This window comes from Podarcis gaigeae, assembly GCF_964106915.1.
Source record: "Podarcis gaigeae genome assembly, chromosome: 2".
Taxonomy (NCBI): Eukaryota; Metazoa; Chordata; class Lepidosauria; order Squamata; family Lacertidae; genus Podarcis; species Podarcis gaigeae.
In genome coordinates this window covers 112492009-112513155 of record NC_139679.1, presented here as the reverse complement: position 1 = coordinate 112513155, position 21147 = coordinate 112492009, and the positions used below count along the sequence as shown (strand labels likewise).

Here is a 21147-nt window from a genome sequence, read left to right as displayed (position 1 = left end):
ACCTTCACCGCCTTCACTGGTTCTGATTTAAAAGAGAGGTAGAGCTAACTATGACAGGAATCTGTAGTCAGGTTGCGCAAGAACAGAATTTGGTGCACGAATCTGCCACGAAAAGCCTCATCTGTCTCAGTTTCTTTTTTCCTTAAGAAAAAGCTTCTTCCCTTTGATCAGGGCCAGCTCTATGTTTGAGGGAACACTTGATAAAGTACCCCACAAGCATGCACCCCATTGTGTCACCAAGACCCCCCTGGAGGAACTGGAGAGGCATACCCCAATAAGCACTGGCATCCCCCGGGCCTAGGAGTGGAACGATTAGTTTCTTGAAGGATAGAAGGGGAAATGCGAGAATGAAAACGAGCATGGGTTGTTCAACCCCCCTTGGCTTCTGGCCCCTCCCACTACAGGCATGTGGCCCCTGGGAGGTCATCCAAAAAGGAATGCATCCCTCTGGCTGGAAAAACATAGCTCAGTCCGCAGAGCACGAGACTCTTGATCTCAGGGTCTTGAGTTCAAGTTCTACATTGGGCAAAAGATTCGTACATTGCAGGGGGTTGGACCAGATAACGCTCATAGCAGCAGCAGCAGCAGCAGCAGCAGTAGTAGTAGTAGTAATAATAAATAATAATAATAATAATAATAATAATAATAATAATAATAATAATAATAATTTATTATTTATACCCCGCCCATCTGGTTGGGCTTCCCTAGCCACTCTGGGCAGCTTCCAATAAAATATTATAATACTATAATACATCAAAGATTAAAAGCTTCCCTGAACAGGGCTGCCTTCAGATATCTTCTAAAAGTCAGGTAGTTGTTCTCTTTGACATCTGCTGGGAGGGCGTTCCACAGGGCGGGTGCCACTACCGAGAAGGCCTTCTGCCTGGTTCCCTCTAACTTGGCTTCTCGCAGTGAGGGAACCGCCAGAAGGCCCTCAGAATTGGACCTCAGTGTCCGGGTAGAATGATGGGGGTGGAGACGCTCCTTCAGATATACTGGACCAAGGCCGTTTAGGGCTTTAAAGGTCAGCACCAACCCTTTGTGCTCTGAAACGTACTGGGAGCCAATGTAGGTCTTTCAAGACCGGTGTTATATGGTCTCGGCGGCCGCTCCCAGTCACCAGTCTGGCTTCCGCGTTCTGGATTAGTTGTAGTTTCCGGGTCACCTTCAAAGGTAGCCCCACGTAGAGTGCATTGTAGTAGTCCAAGTGGGAGATAGTCCCTTCCAGCCCTACAATTCTATGCTCCTAACCCCTGCTATACTGTGTTATTGCTTTGGCATTCCCCCACCCTGTTTGGTCCTCCCAGGTTTTCCATCCTTCTTAATTTCGGCCCCACCTTCCCGTGAACCCCATCGCACAGATGGCGGTTATGGACCAGAGGCCCGTTTGCTGTTAATCTTAAGAGATTGGAGGAAGCAGACTCTGAGCGAGCCGATGTTAACACAACCCTTATCTCGTGCGGCTCATTCCGGTCAAAATGCAGCAACAAACAGCGCTTCCTTTGTTGCTAGGGTTGTTCTGGCCAAGAAGCGGTTCTCAGCAGGAAAAGGGGAGGGTGAGGAACCCCCTGCCTCACCCAGAAATCCCCACATATACACACACAGAGGGAGAGACCCTTTCCTCCTCACAGGCTGGGACAGCGAAGTCACCAGCCGAGGTCAGCGAGGGTCACTAATGGAGGCCAGTCTTGCAGCTGGGGGCATTTAGCCAAAGGAAACCAGGACCCCACAGGGAAAGGCCTTGCAAGCCAAGGGGAGCAGCCAGGATGCGCTAAGGCGAAAAAAATGCAACACATGTTTCTGTTTAAATTCATGTCGGAGGGATAAAGGGGGGGGGGGAGAGAAGAGAGAGGCAGAGGCAAAGGAAAACAATGGGATTTGCAAGCAGCAGAGATACCCAGAAGGTGGTCTCGAGGGCCTCCGCCTTCTCCTCCGCCGCCACACACCCAAACCTTACAAGCTATAGCAAAACGAACTCTCCAGGCTCCTTGGGGCAACTGCTCTAGGGGAATATTTGTGCAGCAGACACAGGAAATAGTTTTCTCCCTTGCCAAAGGGAGAATCTCTTTCCTGTGGGCAAGCAACCAGAAAGCAGGCCTTTGGGGTTGGTGGGACACTCTTCCAGCAGAGATTCAGGCATTAAGCTTTCGGTTATCCCTCAAGGAGGTTTCCATGCTGTGCCTGCGCAGTGAGATCCAGTGTGGTGTAGTGGTTAAGAGCGGTGGACTCGTAATCTGGTGAACCGGGTTCGCTTCCCCGCTCCTCCACAGGCAGCTGCTGGGTGACCTTGGGCTAGTCACACTTCTTTAAAGTCTCTCAGCCCCACTCACCTCACAGAGTGTTTGTTGTGGGGGAGGAAGGGAAAGGAGAATGTTAGCCGCTTTGAGACTCCTGAAGGGGAGTGAAAGGCGGGATATCAAATCCAAACTCTTCTTCTTCTTCTTCATTGTTGAGAAGCAAGTCCAGTCCCTTTGATGATTCTTCCGTACTGCTTTTGATGACATCTGTGATGTTTGCAGGAAGCTGCCAATCCTGGCTCCGTCCACCTGGGTCTTCTGTTATGAAAGGAGCGGCTCTCCAGAGTTTCAGACAGGGAGTCTTTTCCCTGCCCTATCAGGAGATGTTGGAAGCCAAGCACTGACGCCTTCTGGATGCAAAGCAGTTGCTCTGCACTCATCTACGCCTTTCCAGTAGTTTTCTGTTGTCCCAAAGGGTAGGATCCAAACAGACAAGAGTCAAATGACAGCTAAACGCTGGGAAGAATGTTCTGATGGCAAGAGCAGACTCTCCTTCATTGGAGATATTTAAACAGAGTTTGTATGGCATAGAAATAAATTGAGCAGGGCCACCGCATATTTAAAACACTACGATACCACTTTAAACTGTCATGGCTTCCTCCAAAGAATTATGGGAGCTGTACTCTGTCAAGAAGGGATGCGGGTGGCGCTGTGGGTTAAACCACAGAGCCTAGGACTTGCAGATCAGAAGGTTGGTGGTTCGAATCCCCGCGACGGGGTGAGCTCCCGTTGCTCGGTCCCTGCTCCTGCCAACCTAGCAGTTTGAAAGCACGTCAAATTGCAAGTAGATAAATAGGTACCGCTCCGGCGGGAAGGTAAACGGTGTTTCCGTGTGCTGCTCTGGTACTCATGCTGGCCACATGACCTGGAAGCTGTACGCCGGCTCCCTTGGCCGATAAAGCGAGATGAGCACCACAACCCCAGTCGGTCACAAGTGGACCTAATGGTCAGGGGTCCCTTTACCTTTACCTTTACTTTGTCAAGGGAGCTGAGAGTTGCAAGAAGACCTCTGTTCCCCTCACAGAGCCACAATTCGCAGAGTGGTTTAACAGTCCAATCCCTCTTCCCAGGGAACTCTGGGAATTGCAGCTCCGGGTGAGGAATAGGGTTCTCTAAGCAACCCGGAGCATCCTTCATAAACTACAGCTCCCAGGATTCTTTGGGAGTAGCCACGATTCTTAAGGCAGAGCTGTAAATGTATAGATGTGGGCAAGCTGAATCTGTCAAGATTCCCTCCTGCCACACAGCAGCCGTGCCCTTCTTGGTGTTTGTTAACTCTACACACAAAAAGCAGCAGGGCAGCGGCATGTCGATCAAAAATTAAGCAGGTCTCATGTTACAATTCCTGAAAAATAATACAATATGCTTGAGAGGCTGTGTGTCACAGTGATGCGAATGCCAGACTAGGCCCAGGGATATTCCAGGGTCAAATCGCTGCTCATTTTGGAAGCTCCCCGGATGTCATTGAGCCATTAACACACCCAAGAGGTTTGGTGCTAAAACCAGAGGTGGCAGAAGCTATGCTCCTCACATTGAGCTCCCTGGAAGAAAAGCAGGATAAAAATTACTGTTCTAGCAACAGCAATAAATCTGTTGCGATATAAATTAGCATTCTGTTTGGATGCAAGAAAAGCCAAACTGAAAGAACCACCAAACCTATGTTTACTCAGACACATGTTGAATGACAAACCTAGACAGCATCTTAAAAAGCAGAGCCATCACCTTGCCAACAAAGGTCCGTATAGTTAAAACTATGGTTTTCCCAGTAATGATGTATGGAAGTGTGAGCTGGACCATAAAGAAGGCTGATCGCCAAAGAATTGATGCTTTTGAATTATGGTGCTGGAGGAGACTCTTGAGAGTCCCATGGACTGCAAGAAGATCAAACCGATCCATTCTGAAGGAAATCAGCCCTGAGTGCTCACTGGAAGGACAGATCCTGAAGCTGAGGCTCCAATACTTTGGCCACCTCATGAGAAGAGAAGACTCCCTGGAAAAGACCCTGATGTTGGGAAAGAAGGAGGGCACAAGGAGAAGGAGACAAAAGAGGACGAGATGGTTGGACAGTGTTCTCGAAGCTACCAGCATGAGTTTGACCAAACTGCGGGAGGCAGTGGAAGACAGGAGTGCCTGGCGTGCTCTGGTCCATGGGGTCACGAAGAGACAGACACGACTAAACAACAACAACAACATGTTGAATGGAAGTTATTCCCCACATTACCTGCGGGCAGGGCCTGGACTGGAGTCCAAATTTGGTTGCTGGCGCAACTGGGAGTCCTAAGAGCCAAATGCCCAAAGTGATGTGCTACTCCAAAGGGTTGGCAGCAGGACAGATGTTCAGCCCCCCTCCCTCTCTTTTCCCTGATGCGGTAAGATGAGATGGAAAGAACAGGGGGTCTTCAATCTCAGTCTCGCCTTGCTGACCAAATGAAATACAGCCGTACCTTGGTTTGCGAATGCCTTGGTACTCAGGCATTTTGGCTTCCGAACACCACAAACCTGGAAGTGAGTGCTCCGGTTTGCAAACGTTCTTTGGAACATGAACGTCTGATGTGGCTTCCAATTCGCTGCAGAAGCTTCCTGCAGCCAATCAGAAGCCGCATCTTGGTTTCCGAACATGCGACCTCCGGAACGCATTCCGTTCGATTTTCGAGGTACCACTATACTGCAGTCACTTTTCCCCAGCCTCTCCCCCCCCTCCCTGGGCAACCCATCCCACCCCCTGCTTTCCTCAAGAAAAGGAAATGTGGGGCAGCTAGTCAGCTGGGCTCTGTTGCCCCTTCAAGAACCTGCACCAAATGCAGCATGGAGATTCCGCATGGAGATTTTGTTCAAAAAAAGGTTGGCATTGCCTAGAGGAACAGACATAGGAAATGGTCTTGTTGTTGTTTAGTCATTTAGTCGTGTCCAACTCTTCGTGACCCCCTGGACCAGAGCACGCCAGGCACTCCTGTCTTCCACTGCCTCCCACAGTTTGGTTAAACTCATGTTCGTAGCTTTGAGAGCACTGTCCAACCATCTTATCCTCTGTCGTCCCCTTCTCCTTGTGCCCTCCATCTTTCCCAACATCTTTCCAGAGAGTCTTCTCTTCTCATGAGGTGGCCAAAGTATTGGAGCCTCAGCTTCAGGATCTGTCCTTCCAGTGAGCACTCAGGGCTGATTTCCTTCAGAATGGATAGGCTTGATCTTCTTGCAGTCCATGGGACTCTCAAGAGTCTCCTCCAGCACCATAATTCAAAAGCATCAATTTTTTGGCGATCAGCCTTCTTTATGGTCCAGCTCTCACTTCTATACATCACTACTGGGAAAACTATAGTTTTAACTATACGGACCTTTGTTGGCAAGGTGATGTCTCTGCTTTTTAAGATCTTACAATTACTCAACTGGCTTACCAAACTCAGTATTGTCCTGACTGACTGGCAGCAGAGCCCCAGAGTTATGGGCATCACTCTCTCCTGTAGACGCTGGGGCCTGAACCTGGGAGCTTCCTCATGTAGACGGTCCAGCGCTGAGCTACAAAGCCATTCCCCCTAGTTGGGTTCTGCGTGGCCAAGGTCCTACAGCAGGGATGAGGACATGGTGCACCCCCCCCTTAAGTTGGTCAACGGTTGAGGGTGATGGGAGCAGCATTCAAAATCAGCAGGGAGCCAGGTGCATTTTGCGACGGGGAATCGTCTGAATGCAAGCAATTTGAGAAGTCTAGGCGCCACGTATGGTAACCGAGATTCAAGATTCAAGTTCAAATCTAGCACAATACAGTCATACTTTGGCTCCCAAACACCTTGAGAGTCGAACGTTCTGGCTCCTGAACGATCAAAAACCGTGAGTGAGTGTTCCAGTTTTCAAACGTTCTTTTGAAAGCCGAATGTCTGGTGGGGCTTCTGCGGCTTCCGATTGGCTGCAGGAAGCTCCTGCAGCCAATTGGAAGCCGCGCCTTGGAAGTCAAATGTTTTTGAAGTCAAACAGACTTCCGGATGGATTCTGTTTGGCTTCCAAGGTACGGTGGTACGTTATATAACATATATTACACACAAAAATTATTGGTATGAGCTGAAGTGTGCATGCACACGAAAGCTCATACCAAGAACTGACTTAGTTGGTCTTTAAGGTGCTACTGGAAGGATTTTTTTGTTTTGTTTTGACTATGGCAGACCAACACGGCTACCTATCTGTAACAAAAATTATTGTTACTGATTTTGGCCACAACGGCAGAGGCTGAACCCCAATTACATTTGCGGCGTCCAATTAAGAATTGCTATTAAAAATGTGATATTAACAACGTGTCACTGATGATAATAGTGTCATAGTTCATGCATTTCCAAAAAAATGAATAGAAAGTGTTGCTGTAATGAGAAAAAAGGTGACTAGCCATTCTCTTTTTGAACCCGTATCCCAGGGTCCAGGAGCCATGTGGTGAATAGCTTTTCTGGATGGAAGTTGCAGGCCAATGCCATCTGCAAGGCCACAGGCTCCACATCCCTGCTCTGCCTTTCCACACAGCTACCAGACAACACCCGCTCTTTCCTCCCAAATGTGAAGCTGAGGGGTGACAGAGAGCGCTACACAATGGCCAGAAGGATCCTGGCCCACCTTCCAAGTCGGGAGGAAGGCCCTCCTCCCGTCACGCTTGCCAGAAGTCAGCGGCAGACTTGCCAGGGTGAACAGAACTGCAGAATGCTTGGACAGAGGGCAAATTGGGGTGGGCAAAAAAACCCGGCGAGAAAAAGAGAGATTGTCTTAAGTGGGAGCCGTGAAAGAGCTCACTTCCGCTTCCCGCGCACATCCCCTATCAAAACCTTCAAGCCCACAGAGATTCCCGGCACGAGCCAGCTGGAATTACTTGTCCCTGAGGTAGACTCTACATTCTCTGTCTCAGTGTGTGACACACACACACACCCAAGTTTATCAAGAAGCAGTTTTGCTAACCAACAGCCAAGCAGCTCAAAGCCAGTCTCCCTGGACGCACATATCAACACGCCCTTTCCCCAACAGGAATCATAAAACACAAAAGCAATCAGAGAACGAACAGCAAAAATGCAACACAGAGCGAGAAAAACCAGGAAAGGGCCTCTGGGCTGAATATAAGCCTTGTCAAGAAAAGAAATATGTATTTGCCACTTCCTTAAAGAACACATTTCGGCAGCGGTTCCTTCCCTCCCCATTTTGCCTCCTGACCTGCAAATTCATTATTTTGTTTCTCTGCTGTCTGAGACAAGAACTGGAGTTGGCCGTGACATACCTGCATCCCAATTCCTTCCTCTCTCCAAAGAAAAGGCTGATCCCGATCGAACGGATTCTTTTTATTGGTTTGGTTTAGTTCTGGCCAGGAGGAAGGGAAAGGAATTGATGATGTGGGAACACAAGTAATAAACTCGGGACTTACTGCACTCCTCCTCTGCTTCTTGAACTCTTGAGTACAGTCAACTCCACAGCTGGCCTCGAGAACCGTCCCACCCATTGCCAAAAATCTGTTTAAAAATCTTGGGAAGCCTAGGGAGGAAACTTCAAGAGCAAAGTTGGCAGCCTTTAATTGTATATCCACAAATGAACACAGAGAGGCACCTCTAACTAGGAATGTTTTCTGCCCAACACACCTGTCAGGGCTTCACCCGAGTCTAGACCCAACACTGTAAATTGGTATCAAAGACAAAACTGAGCCCAAAGTAAGTTATATATATGCTTACGGCATTTGTATCTTGCTTTTCCTCCAAGGAGCTCAAGGCAACGTACCGTATTTTTCGCTCCATAAGACTCACCTGACCATAAGACGTGCCTAATTTTTAGAGGAGGAAAACAAGAAAAAAAATATTCTGAATGAAACAGTGGATGTATGATTTTTGTGGTTCATGCTGTGGCCACAGACATGCTATGTGATCTGATGGTGAATTTGGGGTGACCCAACGCAAAAATCCCGAAGATCCATGTGGATCCGTGCTTTGTAACCAAGTTTTTGTGCCATTGCGGCCCCACGAAACAGTGGATGTGTGTGTTTTTTGGTGCAGGCTGTAGCCATGGACATGCTATGTGATCTGATGGTGAATTTGGGGTGACCCAATGCAAAAATCCTGAGGATCCATGTGCTTTTACCTCCCCCCTCCCAGGCAGCCTCCTTTATCACTAGAGTCCCTTATCTTCCTCCCGATCGCTTGCTGATCAGCTGCTCAGCGGCTTTGTTTCAACACCCCCTTCCCTCTTTTTTTTTAAAAAAAGAACACAATCTGCTTTTTGCCCCTGGGCAATTCGGCTCCAGGGACCACGCATTTGCTCCATAAGACGCACAGACATTTCCCCTTACTTTTTAGGAGGAGAAAAGTGCGTCTTATGGAGCGAAAGATACGGTATAATAGTTTTTCCCCTCACCTCTCACTTCAGCATCACAACAGCCCTGTAGGGCAGGCTAGGGCTGAGAGAGCAAGTGAGTGGCTGGTCCAAAGCCATTGAGACAGGTTCCTGGCCACATGAGGCAACATCAGCCACAGGATTCCCCATGCTTGCTCTAACCACCACACTGACATGTGAAGCAATTTCTCTTCCCAAACATATTTCACTTGGCTTTCAACCACCTGATGTCCCCACCATCTGGGGATCCTTGAACCTGCACTGTTTTCACACACTAATCCTACACCCTGTAGAATTCTATCAGTTACAACTTATCTGCACAATCGAAATGAATTTCCGGAACCAAATTGCTTTTTCTGTGCAGCCTGAGCAGGAGAAAAAGAGGTCAGAACAGGTCAATAAATATGTGGATTGTCCCTGGATCAAGCGACTTTTCTTCTTTAAGTTCTCAAAGTTCTTAACCTAGCTTCAAGGTTGTCATCTGAACTAGCTGGATGCTTAATCAATCACAGTCAGCCCATCATTTGAAAAATAAGACTTCAGAGCCATCTTGCCGAAAAATGGCAGCGAGACATTCAAGTTTTGGCAACTGAAACCTTGCTTTCAGGAGCCATTTGGCGCCTAGCTTATATACATGAATTTCTAACAATATTGACATAATTAACAGGGCAACCCTATAAAAAAGGTAAAGGGACCCCTGACCATTAGGTCCAGTCGTGGCTGACTCTGGGGTTGCGGCGCTCATCTCGCTTTATTGGCCGAGGGAGCCAGCGTACAGCTTCCGGGTCATGTGGCCAGCATGACTAAGCCGCTTCTGGCGAAGCAGAGCAGCACATGGAAACGCCGTTTACCTTCCCGCTGGAGTGGTACCTATTTATCTACTTGCACTTTGACGTGCTTTCGAACTGCTAGGTTGGCAGGAGCTGGGACCGAGCAACGGGAGCTCACCCCGTCATGGGGATTTGAACCGCCGACCTTCTGATTGGCAAGTCCTAGGCTCTGTGGTTTAACCCACAGCGCCACCCATGTCCCATACATGCCTTCTAAACAGTAAGCCCCACTGATGCAAGTGGAACTAACCCACAGTCATGGGCACCACAGGACTTTTTCCCAGGGTGGGAGATGCCAAATTTTTCCGGGGGGGGGGGGGGGGCAAAATAAAACACAGAAGGAGGAAGAGCAGGCAATTCTTTTCACACACAAAAAAACAGAAGAGCGTCTATGCATTTTGTCTCCTATCACAGGTTCTAAAAATGCTGGAAACATTTATTTAAGGAAGCTGAGACCCGGGGTCACACTTCACCGACAGGACAGGCACTGCTCCCTTGCATGCCCGCCCCCTGTGTACAACCACGCCCCAGGTAAGTAGGTACAGAATAGCCACCTTCACTAATAAGCAGAATACAAAAAAGCCCAGTATCCATATATTATTTGGAAAATCAATTTGCCAAGCTACAAACTTTTTACCCACTGAGATCAATACATTCCTACCGTGCCAAATATTTCAATAAATAACAAGGAGAAAAGAAGAGCCCATGAAACACAAGCATTCAGCCTCTTTACTCCCCGCTTCAGCAGCCGCTATGATAGAGAACACCATTAAGGTGAGAAAGCTCACCCTGGAACCAGCAGGATCCCAGAGGGAAAGATTCAGGAAGGAGCATCGGAAGCGTCGTATACCATTGACAGCCAGCTCAGTGCTAGGAAGAGCCAGGGCAGGGCTGTGGTTCGGCGGCAGAGAATCTGCCTTGCAAGCAGAAGGTCCCAGGTTCAATCCCAGACATCTCCAGGTAGGAGATGGGAGAGAGCTCTGCTGGAACCTGGGAGGGCTGCTGCCAGTCAGTGTAAGAGGGTGTGGAGCTAGATGGACCAACAGTCGGATGAAATCTAGGGCAGCTTCCTATATTCTTATGTGCTACCCGTTCTGGCTGGCAGGATGTTAGACGGGAGTCTTCCAGGAATTGGACCTGGATGCGGGAGCACATTTTCCTTCCACTGAGCTGCAGCCTCTCCCCACCAAGCTAGCTCAGAACCTTCTATCCCAGTCTCCACCCAGCTGATGACCTCCAGGGGTCAGAGAGCACCAGGCTGGCTGGCAAAGCCCACTCTCAGCAGAAAATCTAGGGTGCGTTGGCAGTGCATCACTGCATCGCCACAGCCTAACCCAACCAACTGCGTGAATGGTTTTTGGGGGAAATCAAGCACTATGTGCAACACCATCCGCCCAGGACTCCACGCTTCTTTCCTTCTCCCCACAACCCCAGAACACAGCAATTTCAGCAACTCTGCAACGCCCCACAACTTTAAAAAAGTTTTCTTGGCACTCCTGCCGAAAAAGGAACCCAGGAATCCTGGTCAACAAGAAACTCTCAGTTGTTGTTGTTTTTTTAAGTGTCACAAAGTCTGGGGAAGAAGCTGGCAGAAGGCCAAAGGAAAACATCTGGAGGAGGCTGGGAGGACCTGGCGGGCAAAAGCCAGGACTCCTGGGTTTCACCAAGGCAGCTGAAGCCCCTCTGGAATTCGCCCCATGCCTCTCTAATTAAACAGGTGGATTTGGTTGTGCTGTGCCCTGTCTGGCACTCTTCTCCAACCAGGTACGAACCATACCTGTGATTTCCCAAAGGGTCCCTGTTCCTGCTTCCCCCTTCCCAGTGCGCTTAGACGACGCCTCCTCCTCCAGGAACTGGTTCCAATCCTCCGTGTGCCGCCACCTGCAGTCCCAGTCCCGGACCAGTAGAAACCAGGACTCTTGGCTCTCGATCTCCACCCACCCACCCAAAAAAGCCACACCCCCACGAGCCTCTCCCACCCAGAGGAGCCTCGGCTTCCTCTTGTTCTGTGGGCTGACTTGCACACCCATCTCCCAGGAGATGGAAACCCAAGAACAGCAAGTCAGCCCTCCCCTCCCCTCCCCACCGCCGACCGTGGGTCCGACTGACCCCACTCCTCCTCCCAAGTCCCCTTGCTCTAACCTCCTGCTAGCTGCGCACCCCCAGAGCCCCCAAACTGTCCAAAGGACCCAGGCGTCCCGAGTCCCTCCCACCTAGGTCCTAGAGCCCCCTCCCAAGCCAAACAAAATTGGGAATAGACACCACCACCACCCCTGCTATGACCTATCCTACCAGACCCCGTGGAAGGGGTGGGACCTAGAAGTCCTCCATCCCAGAGACACCTCTTTTGACATCCAGCCTGCTAGATCCCCTTCGCCTAAGGAACCCAGGCGTCCTAGCTCAGCCAGCGCCCCCCATCCACCCAAAAAGAAACCACCCCGGCCCTCCCGTGCCCCTCTCACCTCTCGCAGGGCGCTTCCATCCACCAGGCGCCTTCTCGCCGGAGAATGTATGGGGTGGGGGGAAGCGGGAGGGCGCCGCCGCTCTCTCGCCTCGGGAAGCGGGGCGGGCAGGCAGGAAGGCGATCACAGCCCGGGGTTTTCTCGGCGGGAGCGGGGAGCAGGGGGGGCGGAGGAGAGGGGTCCCGGCTGGGCTCCGTCACCCCCGAAAGCGGCCGCGGCTGGGCGGGGGGCGCGGCGCCGACTTCGCCATTGCTAGCGCAGCGCGGGGCTGGGATCTCATTGTCTCGAGGCTGGGGCGGGGCTCCGGGACGCCCCTCCCCTCCCGAGGGGTTAAAAGCAAGCGCCGACTCCCACCCCCGCCAGTTCTTCCCTACCTTCCTGCTCCAGCTCTTTGCTCCCGGTGGACTCGATCCAAAAAGTGGACAATATTGATAATTGTTAGATGGAGTGGAGCTGAGATTGGGGGGGGGGGGCGAGTAGGGCGTGGAGAATTCTTTTGTCACACTAGACTCCTTGTGGTTTAATGTGTATATTACCCCTTCCCTTGGAGCCACACCCTCTTTCCGTGCTTAATTAAGTTTTTACCGCCTGGCTTTCTGCTTAGAAATGGGATGCTATGCGTCCTTTTCGTGGGACGCAGCGAGCCTTCCAGTTGCACAGAACTATTTCATCTTACAGAATTTATATACCGCTCTGAGCTGCGCAGGCAGGGATTTACACTCCTGTTCGACCCTGTCACCCCAACAACTAGCTAAGATTTGTCGGTAGGTTGGGGAAAATGCACTCTGCACATGCTTCTGTGTGTCTTTATCGTGGCAGGTATTCTGGGCTTGGCATTGGAAACAAATGGCAGTGCTGAGCTGTGTGTCCCTGACTTGGAGGGGAAAATTGGTCCCTTGGGATAAGGATATTATGATGTGTTTAGGGTTGTTAAAGGGAGAGAGCTGCTCTCTTACCTTGGGAGGTTAGTGTTTTTAGGATGTTGGAATTTTGGGGGGGGGGGGTTGTTTCTGGAAAGTTGATGCTTTCTGATGCTTCCAGTTGTAACATGAAGTCCTAAACAGACTGGAGCAAAAGGTTTCTAAAGGACCTCCTTTAAGCGTTAGCATCTCAGCTCTCAAAGTATCCCACACCAAACTCACCTGGCACCTTTGTTATTATTACCTTTTAGATGTCAGGTAATCCATTAGTACAGTGGTACCTTGGGTTACATACGCTTCAGGTTACAGACTCCGCTAACCCAGAAATAGTGCTTCAGGTTAAGAACTTTGCTTCAGGATGAGAACAGAAATTGTGCTCTGGCGGCGTGGCAGGAGCAGGAGGCCCCATTAGCTAAAGTGGTGCTTCAGGTTAAGAACAGTTTCAGGTTAAGAATGGACCTCCGGAACGAATTAAGTACTTTGGAGTTAAAGAGCTCTTTCACCCTCTCCTCCATCGGGTCCTCCGGCCTTTGTGGCTCCAGGACCGAGGCCCAAGTATCTCACCTCCCATGGGCAACCATGTCACATAGCTACACTACCACGTAATGAGCTGAATGGGCTTGGTCTGCAGCTTGAAAACTGCAGCACAAGCAAGGTTGTATAGCCAGAAGGAGAAACAGAGGTATGTTGATATGATTCTCAGGGGTGCTTAAACACACTTAACTTCATCGCACACACTATAGGCACACAGACAATGTTTTGCTAGTAAGGGTCTTCATCACTCACCTCCACAGGAACGGACATGTTTCTCCGTTCTCACAGTAAACAAATTTCCAGTTTGAGAATGGGACACCAGCATGGGCCAATATCGGCCTATCTTTCTCCCTTTGGAAAGGCCTCCACAAGGCTTTATAGGCAGACTTAGAAGTCTAGAATAAAACCACATTGTGAGAACTGAAGTCTTGAGATTCTTTTGCAATGAACATGCTGGGTGAAATGTTATCCCAGTGGGAATGCCGTGCCCTTGTCGCCTGGCCTAAATGTGGGCCAGAGGCGAATATCGAAATGTCTGTGAGGGTGGGAAGTGGAATGTGGTGAACTGACTACGGAGGACAATATTTACCACAGTTCATGGAGAATATCGGCACTGCCATTTTCCGCATGGATAAATGAGGGACGCTGGTGGATAAATGAGGGATGTGGGTGACGCTGTGGGGTTGAACCACAGAGCCTAGGACTTGCCGATCAGATTGCCGGCGGTCCGAATCCCCGCAACATGGTGAGCTCCCGTTGCTCAGTCCCTGCTCCTGCCCACCTAGCAATTCGAAAGCACGTCAAATTGCAAGTAGATAAATAGGTACCACTCCGGCGGGAAGGTAAGCGGCGTTTCCGTGCGCTGCTCATGTCTTGCTGCTTAGTCATGCTGGCCACATGACCCGGAAGCTGTATGCGGGCTCCATCGGCCAATAAAGTGAGATGAGCGCCGCAACCCCAGAGTCAGCCACAACTGGACCTAATGGTCAGGGGTCCCTTTACCTTTACCTTAACATTTTAAATAAACATGATGGGCATCATCAGTGTGTTTCCTAGTAGAAGAAATTGCAGCCGTTAGTGATGCCAGATGACTTGTATTTCTGAGCATCCATCCATCCTGGTTGGCTTGAATGGCGTTTACCCGTCTTCCTGTTTCTCCAACTTAGGTCCCTAGCAGTTGTTGGACTACAACTCCCATCATCCCTGACCACTGGTCCTTCTAATCTAGGGATGATGGGAGTTGGAGTCCAACAGCAGCTAGGGACCCAAGTTGGAGATACACTGCGTTGCTTTTCAGTGCATTTCCCTGCTACTTTCCTAACTGCAAAAGTCCATTTTTTTAAGGAAAAAGAAAAGGCTGAGTGCAAAAGCCTTTCTGCCCACTTTGATTGCACAAACCTAAAGTTATCCCGACAATCTGCAGGTGACCTCTGTGGTGTCTTAAGGTGCTTCACATCAGTCATGTGGCCCTGTCTCTGCTACGGCACCTCATTGCTCCGTCTCTCTATTGCTCTTATCCAGAGAACAACATGGCGTCCCAAAAACGTGAGCATGATACCCAGGTCCTCTGCCAAGCTCATCTCTGTGGAAACCAAGGTGACAAGGTGACACTTCTGCACTTGTGGGGCTCCTCACATTCTGTGGATCAGAACATGTGTGGGCTTAGCTCCCGGAGACAGGCAGGAAGGAGGGAACGTACTTATCAGTCAGCTTGTGTTTTACTGTTTATGTTATCAGAGTGTCTGTTCAAGCCATCTGTGTGTTTTCTGATTTGCCACCAGCCCCCTTTTTTGTGGGTGTAATGTGTCGTCTTCAGGCTCGGCTCTCTTCTGCAAGATGGGCTTGTGCCTCTGCATTGTGTAACTACCAGCTGGTTGTGCTTTCCCTTCTTCCTTTACTTTGTGTAGCTGGTTGTCTCAGTGCGCTTATGCATGCTGGAATATTGTGCCCAGTTTGATTCCCTGAGCTCCCGTGTTTTGTCTTACTGGGGGGAATTTGCAAGGATCTGAACAAGAGCTGTGTTTGTGATGTTGGCTTGTTAATTGCTTGCCCACAGGTCTGGAGATGGAATCTAAAGCATGGGCAAGCGTGGGTCAGAAATACCATAACTACACACACATACAAACACACACGAGGTGCCTTTTTGCTTGTTGTTTCTGCTACCTCAGTTCCCATTGCCAAAGAGGCAAGCTCCACTGAGCTTTAAAAGACGCTTGCCTTTTTAGCTGTGGAAAGTGCTCCAGCAAAATGGGTGCCAGTCAGGTCAGTAATAATTGACAAGGCGTCAGCGAAGGTAACTCTTTATTCAAAGAAACAGAACAGTTCAGGCCAGTGAGCACAGCAACTCTTCCCAGTAGATCTTGCCCTAGTGAGGCAGTTGCAAGGACTGAATGTCCCCACCTTCCCACCGACCCTTAAGTCTTCTCCTCCCTTGGTTCCTTCCCAAGCATTCTGAGATGCTTTCGTCTTGTCTGTCTTTGCTCCACCCTCTTCATGCCTCTTTGGGTTCTGAGAGACCAGGGGAAATGGAAGCTGCCCATCACAGGAGGAGAAAACATCTGAGCCGGACTCATCTCTGTCTCTTGGCCTTTCCAGCCTCCTCCAGCCTCCTCTTCTGCCTCTTGTTCTAGACTGCTCTCTGTCACAGCCTCTTCCTGCTCACTAAACCCTGTTACCTTTTCAGCTTCTGACACCTCCTCCTCCCGGTCTTATCCCACTCTTCCTCTGACCACTTTCTGTCACACACCCAGCATGCATCCCTGCCTCTTTGATGGATCTTGGCCTTCCTATTTTATCGCTTGTGCTCCGAGGGCTGTGCTGGGATGCATCTGTGGCCTTTGTACAGCTCAGTTCTGAGTTTTTGTATAGAAACTGCACAACTATGCTTGAGTAGCAATTTTTCTAGAAAAAAGAGGAGCCAGAGCTCTCTTGTTCTCTTGCAATGGCAACAGCGCCCACCTGAGAGGTTCCCGAGCTGAACTCCGGCTGTAAAAATAAATTTTTAAAGCCCTGGGGATGTCTGTCTGTCTTGCTGGAGTGTTTGCATTGCAATTCCAAAGTTTTCCTTGTGTCAGCGGGGACAGGCACGTAGACTTGCAGCCGTTAACTCAGAGAACTGCAGCTTGCATAGAAATGGCCAGGCCCACAAGACAGACAATGTTTACTGTTGGTGGTTAAACAATGAAAAAACAGACAACCTTGAGGCACATGGGGCATTCCTGTGCAGAAAGGCCAAAGCTGTATAGATTGCGTTCATAAAAATTGCCAGCAGGGCTGACACAGTGAAGAGGCCAAAGGCCGTGTAGACCATGGGTAGGCAAACTAAGGCCCAGGGGCCAGATCTGGCCCAATCGCCTTCTAAATCTGGCCTGCGGTTGTTCTGGGAATCAGCGTGTTTTTCCATGAGTAGAATGTGTCCTTTTATTTAAAATGCATCTGAAATATACTCGGAGTCGAGTGTGGATTTCATGCTCTTTATTCAGCTCATAGTAGTGAGGAATGAAAGTTTCCCCAAATTATCTGCTATATATACATTATTTACACAATGGGTCGCACGTGATTGGCTAATTCTGGGATTCTCCTATAGGCCAATCAGGTTGCGGATTCACTTCCACCTGGAGCTGGATTGGGTAACTCCTGTGGACAAATCATACTGCTGCATTGCTCAAGGACCAATCAGACTGCTGCATTCTGAATCCTATTGTTCTAGGACCAATCAGACTGCTGCTTTTTGGATCCTATTCAACTCAGTACATAACAGTATCTCTGGGTTTTTTGTGGGACCTGCCTGGTGTTTGTACATGAGTAGAATGTGCCCTTTTATTTAAAATGCGTCTCTGGGTTATTTGTGGGTCATAGGAATTTGTTCCCTTTTTTCCCCCTCAAAATCTAGTCCGGCCCCCCACAAGTTCTGAGGGACAGTGGACCGGCCCCCTGCTGAAAAGGTTTGCTGACCCCTGGTGTAGACATTATCCAATTAAAGTACATGATTGTTTTCACCCAAGGAATCATGGGAACTGTAGTTTATCATTTATTTGTTTATACCCAGGATTTTTTGGGGGGGAAGTAGTGTGCTTTGAATATACACAGCCTCGTTCGCACTGCCCCACAGGGTGGGATGAGATCTAATGAGTTTAAGCTGCGTGAGGGTAGATTTAGGTGGAACACCAAACAAACTTCTTGATGGTGAGAGTTCAACAATGAAAGAGACGGTGGGCAGCCATCTTTTATGGGAGCTCTGGATCTGGGTTTCCAGCTTCAAGCATTGGTGTTGTAGCAGGAACCCCCCCACCCCAATCATTCTGTTTGTATAAACTACACACTCACACACTACATACGCCACATTTCTGTTATAAATTCATAGAAAATCAACCATACATCGGATTTGCACTGTTCCATTTTTATTTTTACTCCATATGACAAGAACTAACAAAGGGGGGTGGCTTAGTCCTGGTCAGCCATAATCCCTTCACTGTCTCAGCACATCCACAGGAGCTCTCCCCATACCAACCCTGATGATCCCAGACAGAAGACAATCAAGATCACAAAAGAACTTGCATATGGGAGTGGATTCAGTATGGACTGAAACAAAGGACAATGATCAGATCTTCCCTCAGGGGGCAGGAAACTGCCAACTCCCCTCTGTCACCTGGAAAGTACTCATGGGGAGGGGGAAAGGGGGAACCAGCCAGGTGACAAGACACTCAGGTTACCACCAACTCCTCCCTCAGCCCCTCCTTTCTGTAATGTATGCCTCCCTCAACCCCTCCTTTCTGTAATGTATGCATGATGTTTCTGGGGGTGGGCTAGACCTAGAGGAGGGGAATTTCAAAAGTTTTTATAAGACCTTGCACACTATTCTTCTGGGTCTTTCCTCTCTCCTGCAAGTGAGGGGAATACCCTGTTGCAACAGTTCAATAAAGACCAAGCCCCCTGCTTGGCTGCTGTTTTGCTCCAAGTTATCCTGGTTGGTGTCTTTGTTTTGTCCAAGGGAGCCCTCGGATTTTTCCTGTAACAGTGTGAACTAGCTAGCCTGCAAGTCCTCCTGCAAGTCTATGATACGAAGTGATTTCTGCACAAGATTGTGGCAGCCATTTTGGGTGCCATGATCTCACACGCTCTCATGCTTCACTATCACCCTGAAAAAAGCACTTTTGGGGTGGAACCGCAATCTTGTGTGGCACCCCAAAACACACATTTTGGGGGCCTTGCAAGAATTCGCCCCCTCCAATAGTGCTTTTCAGGGGGTGAGAGCGAGGCGCAGGTCACATGACTCACCCAGGAGCACATCCCAGAAGACACACGACACAGTTTTGAGTCCTAAAAAGTTGTATGGTGTGGTCATCCCATTCTCTCCAGACTGGCCCTGCCTTACGTGTGGGGAGGTTGGATTCTGCTCACTGTAATGGCGCGAATGCAGCTTTGTATCCTCTTCACCTTGTTCCTAATTTCTAATTAGCAACAAAAGCAACACACATTGTGCAAAGGTGTGCAAAATTGCCTCAGTTTACACCTTTTTAAAACGTCTTTTCCACACCCACCCACCCACACCCTCGGTGCAGAATTCTGGGATTTGTCCGTCTTACTTCTTTTTATAGAGAAAAAACAGGATCCGAGCACTCCCTTTGGGTACAGTTTGTGCCTCAGGCTCTTACGCCATAAATCTGCCTGAGGGAAAGCTGTTTCCATTTGCAGCTTGGCCATGATCCAAGGCAAGAGGTAGACACACTTAAGCCTGTTGAAATAATTGAATTCTGTTTTGTGTTCACTGATTTGAGGCATATGTTTCCAAATTGCTCCAGCGTGTTCGCGCGTGTGTGTGTGTGTGTGAGAGAGAGAGAGGGAGAGAGAGAGAGAGAGAGATGCTCTGTAATTGTTGCTCTGTTGTGGGTCTTGCATGTGTGAATAACATTGCTCTCCTAAATCTCAGCATGTGCTAAAGTCTTCTTTTCCTCTCTCCTCTTGAGAGGTACTTTGCATTGGTGGTCTTAATAAGTCCACATGTGTTCACCAGCTCAGTCCTTCAAATCCTTGCCCCTTTGTGTTGTCGTTTACAGGCAAACGCATGTTTCCTGAGGTAACAGAGAGTTTGAGAAGAGAGGTTGCCGGACTTCAGCTTTCATCGCTCCTTGCCTAATGGGGAGGGATGATGGGTTTTGTAGTCAAACAACACCAACACAGAGTTGAGGGGGGAAATCCACTGCAGTTTGCATTTAAAGGCAAACCTACCCAATTCACACTTTCTGAAACAATACAGTGGTACCTCTGGAGGCGAACGGGATCCGTTCCAGAGCCCTGTTTGCATCCCGAGTAGAATGCAACCCGCATCTGCGCGTGCGGGTCACGATTCGCCACTTCTGCGCATGTGCGTGACGTCACTTTGAGCGTCTGCGCATGCGCAAGCGGCGAAACCCAGAAGTAACCCGTTCCGTTACTTCCGGATCGCCACGGAGCGCAACCCGAAAACGGTCAACCTGAAGCATATTTAACCCGAGGTATGACTGTATGTGAACTGAAACACCACCATTTAAAAATAAAAATATCAACGCTCCTCTGAATTTTTCAGTGCAGTTCTTCAGTCAAGTAACATGAACAAAAACACAAGCGCTAGGGTAAAGGTGCACATATTACTGAAAATAGTGTACCCCAAAAATGTGTTCTATATAGGGAAATTTCTCCTTGTGGCTGTTTAAAGGAAATGATAGATACATGGTTTGGTTGGGGTCTTGCTTCAACGCTGGTGACAGGATAGTGCCCTGCACCATACTTGAGGCAGCTGGCAAGATTGTGGGGTTCAGGAAAGACGCTTTGGCAACAGGTAGAAATGGCAAAGGGGCCCTTTGGAAGAACAGCCGGAAGCTGCTGTTGCTACCGCCCATCATCATCTGCTGCCTGAGGCAGTTGCTTCACTGTGCCTAACAGCAGGGCCAGCCCTGACACAGAGACACAGAGAAGGGGACAAAAAAACAACAGGAGGCTCTGTGTTTTTCGAGCTAAGAGGAGAAAGACACCATGTGATCCACGGCAAAAGAAAGATCAGTTGAGAGAGAAAGAGAGAGCACAGGAAGACAACAATATGTGTCGCTGTTCTTTTTCGCCTGCTGCTAATAAAAATCCATACAGAACCTTGTGCATGGCACAACATGTGGATTTGGGAGGGTCTTTAGTTCCTAGTCCTCATTGCAAAGCACAGAGGGTGGTGTCAGGGCAAAGGCTGAGATTCATGCTCCCCAGCTGTATTCCCCTACTCATCCTCACCTAGCTTATCCCCACCTCTTTTCCTTTAAAAAACTTTGTTGCTGATGGGGGGGACGGACCCCTGCAGAAACCCAAGCTAGACAAAGGAGATCAGATAGGGTGGATTTTCTGAAACAGGCCCCCTTTTTTTTATTCACTTTTGAGGACTTAAGTACCGAGACAGAAAAAGATCAGAGTCGCACACAGCTTGGACTTTCAGTTAAAATGCAACGTTGGTCCATATTGTGACTGTAATTCTAGTATGATTGCAGAGTGTGATGTTGCTCTATCCTTTATTCTCTGTGGTGGCCACTCTCAGTTACTGGAAGTTAAGAGTAACAACCAACTCAATTTAACAGGAGCAAGTTGGTGCTGAACCTTGTAGACAGGCGCTGTCAATTAACTGTGTGCCATCATGGAATAAGTCAGGGTGGAGATCTTATAGCCTGGAGGGCCAAATCTGCTGGATTCCACGCACCCCACACACAAGGAGGACTGTGAAGGAACCAATCACACCTGTTATCAGCCA

The 21147-nt window shown here is 49.2% G+C and overlaps 2 protein-coding genes across 3 annotated transcripts in view; both read right to left on the bottom strand.

Annotated features, from left to right (window-relative positions):
• The window catches only part of DDAH2 (DDAH family member 2, ADMA-independent), a 37235-nt gene extending 24899 nt beyond the window's left edge, over nucleotides 1-12336 (bottom strand). The window contains exon 1 of one of the 2 annotated variants that reach the window (XM_083725007.1): nucleotides 11929-12336. Coding sequence is in view for 1 of the 2 variants with exons in the window: in XM_083725006.1 (XP_083581132.1) it covers nucleotides 7537-7542 (6 nt within the window). In the remaining variant the exon portion in view is untranslated. Of the gene's footprint in view, nucleotides 1-7536; nucleotides 7682-11928 lie in introns of those variants that run through there. The other variant, XM_083725006.1, reaches the window with a different exon arrangement.
• The window catches only part of MPIG6B (megakaryocyte and platelet inhibitory receptor G6b), a 158935-nt gene that overhangs the window by 54952 nt on the left and 82836 nt on the right, over nucleotides 1-21147 (bottom strand). The window lies entirely within an intron of this gene.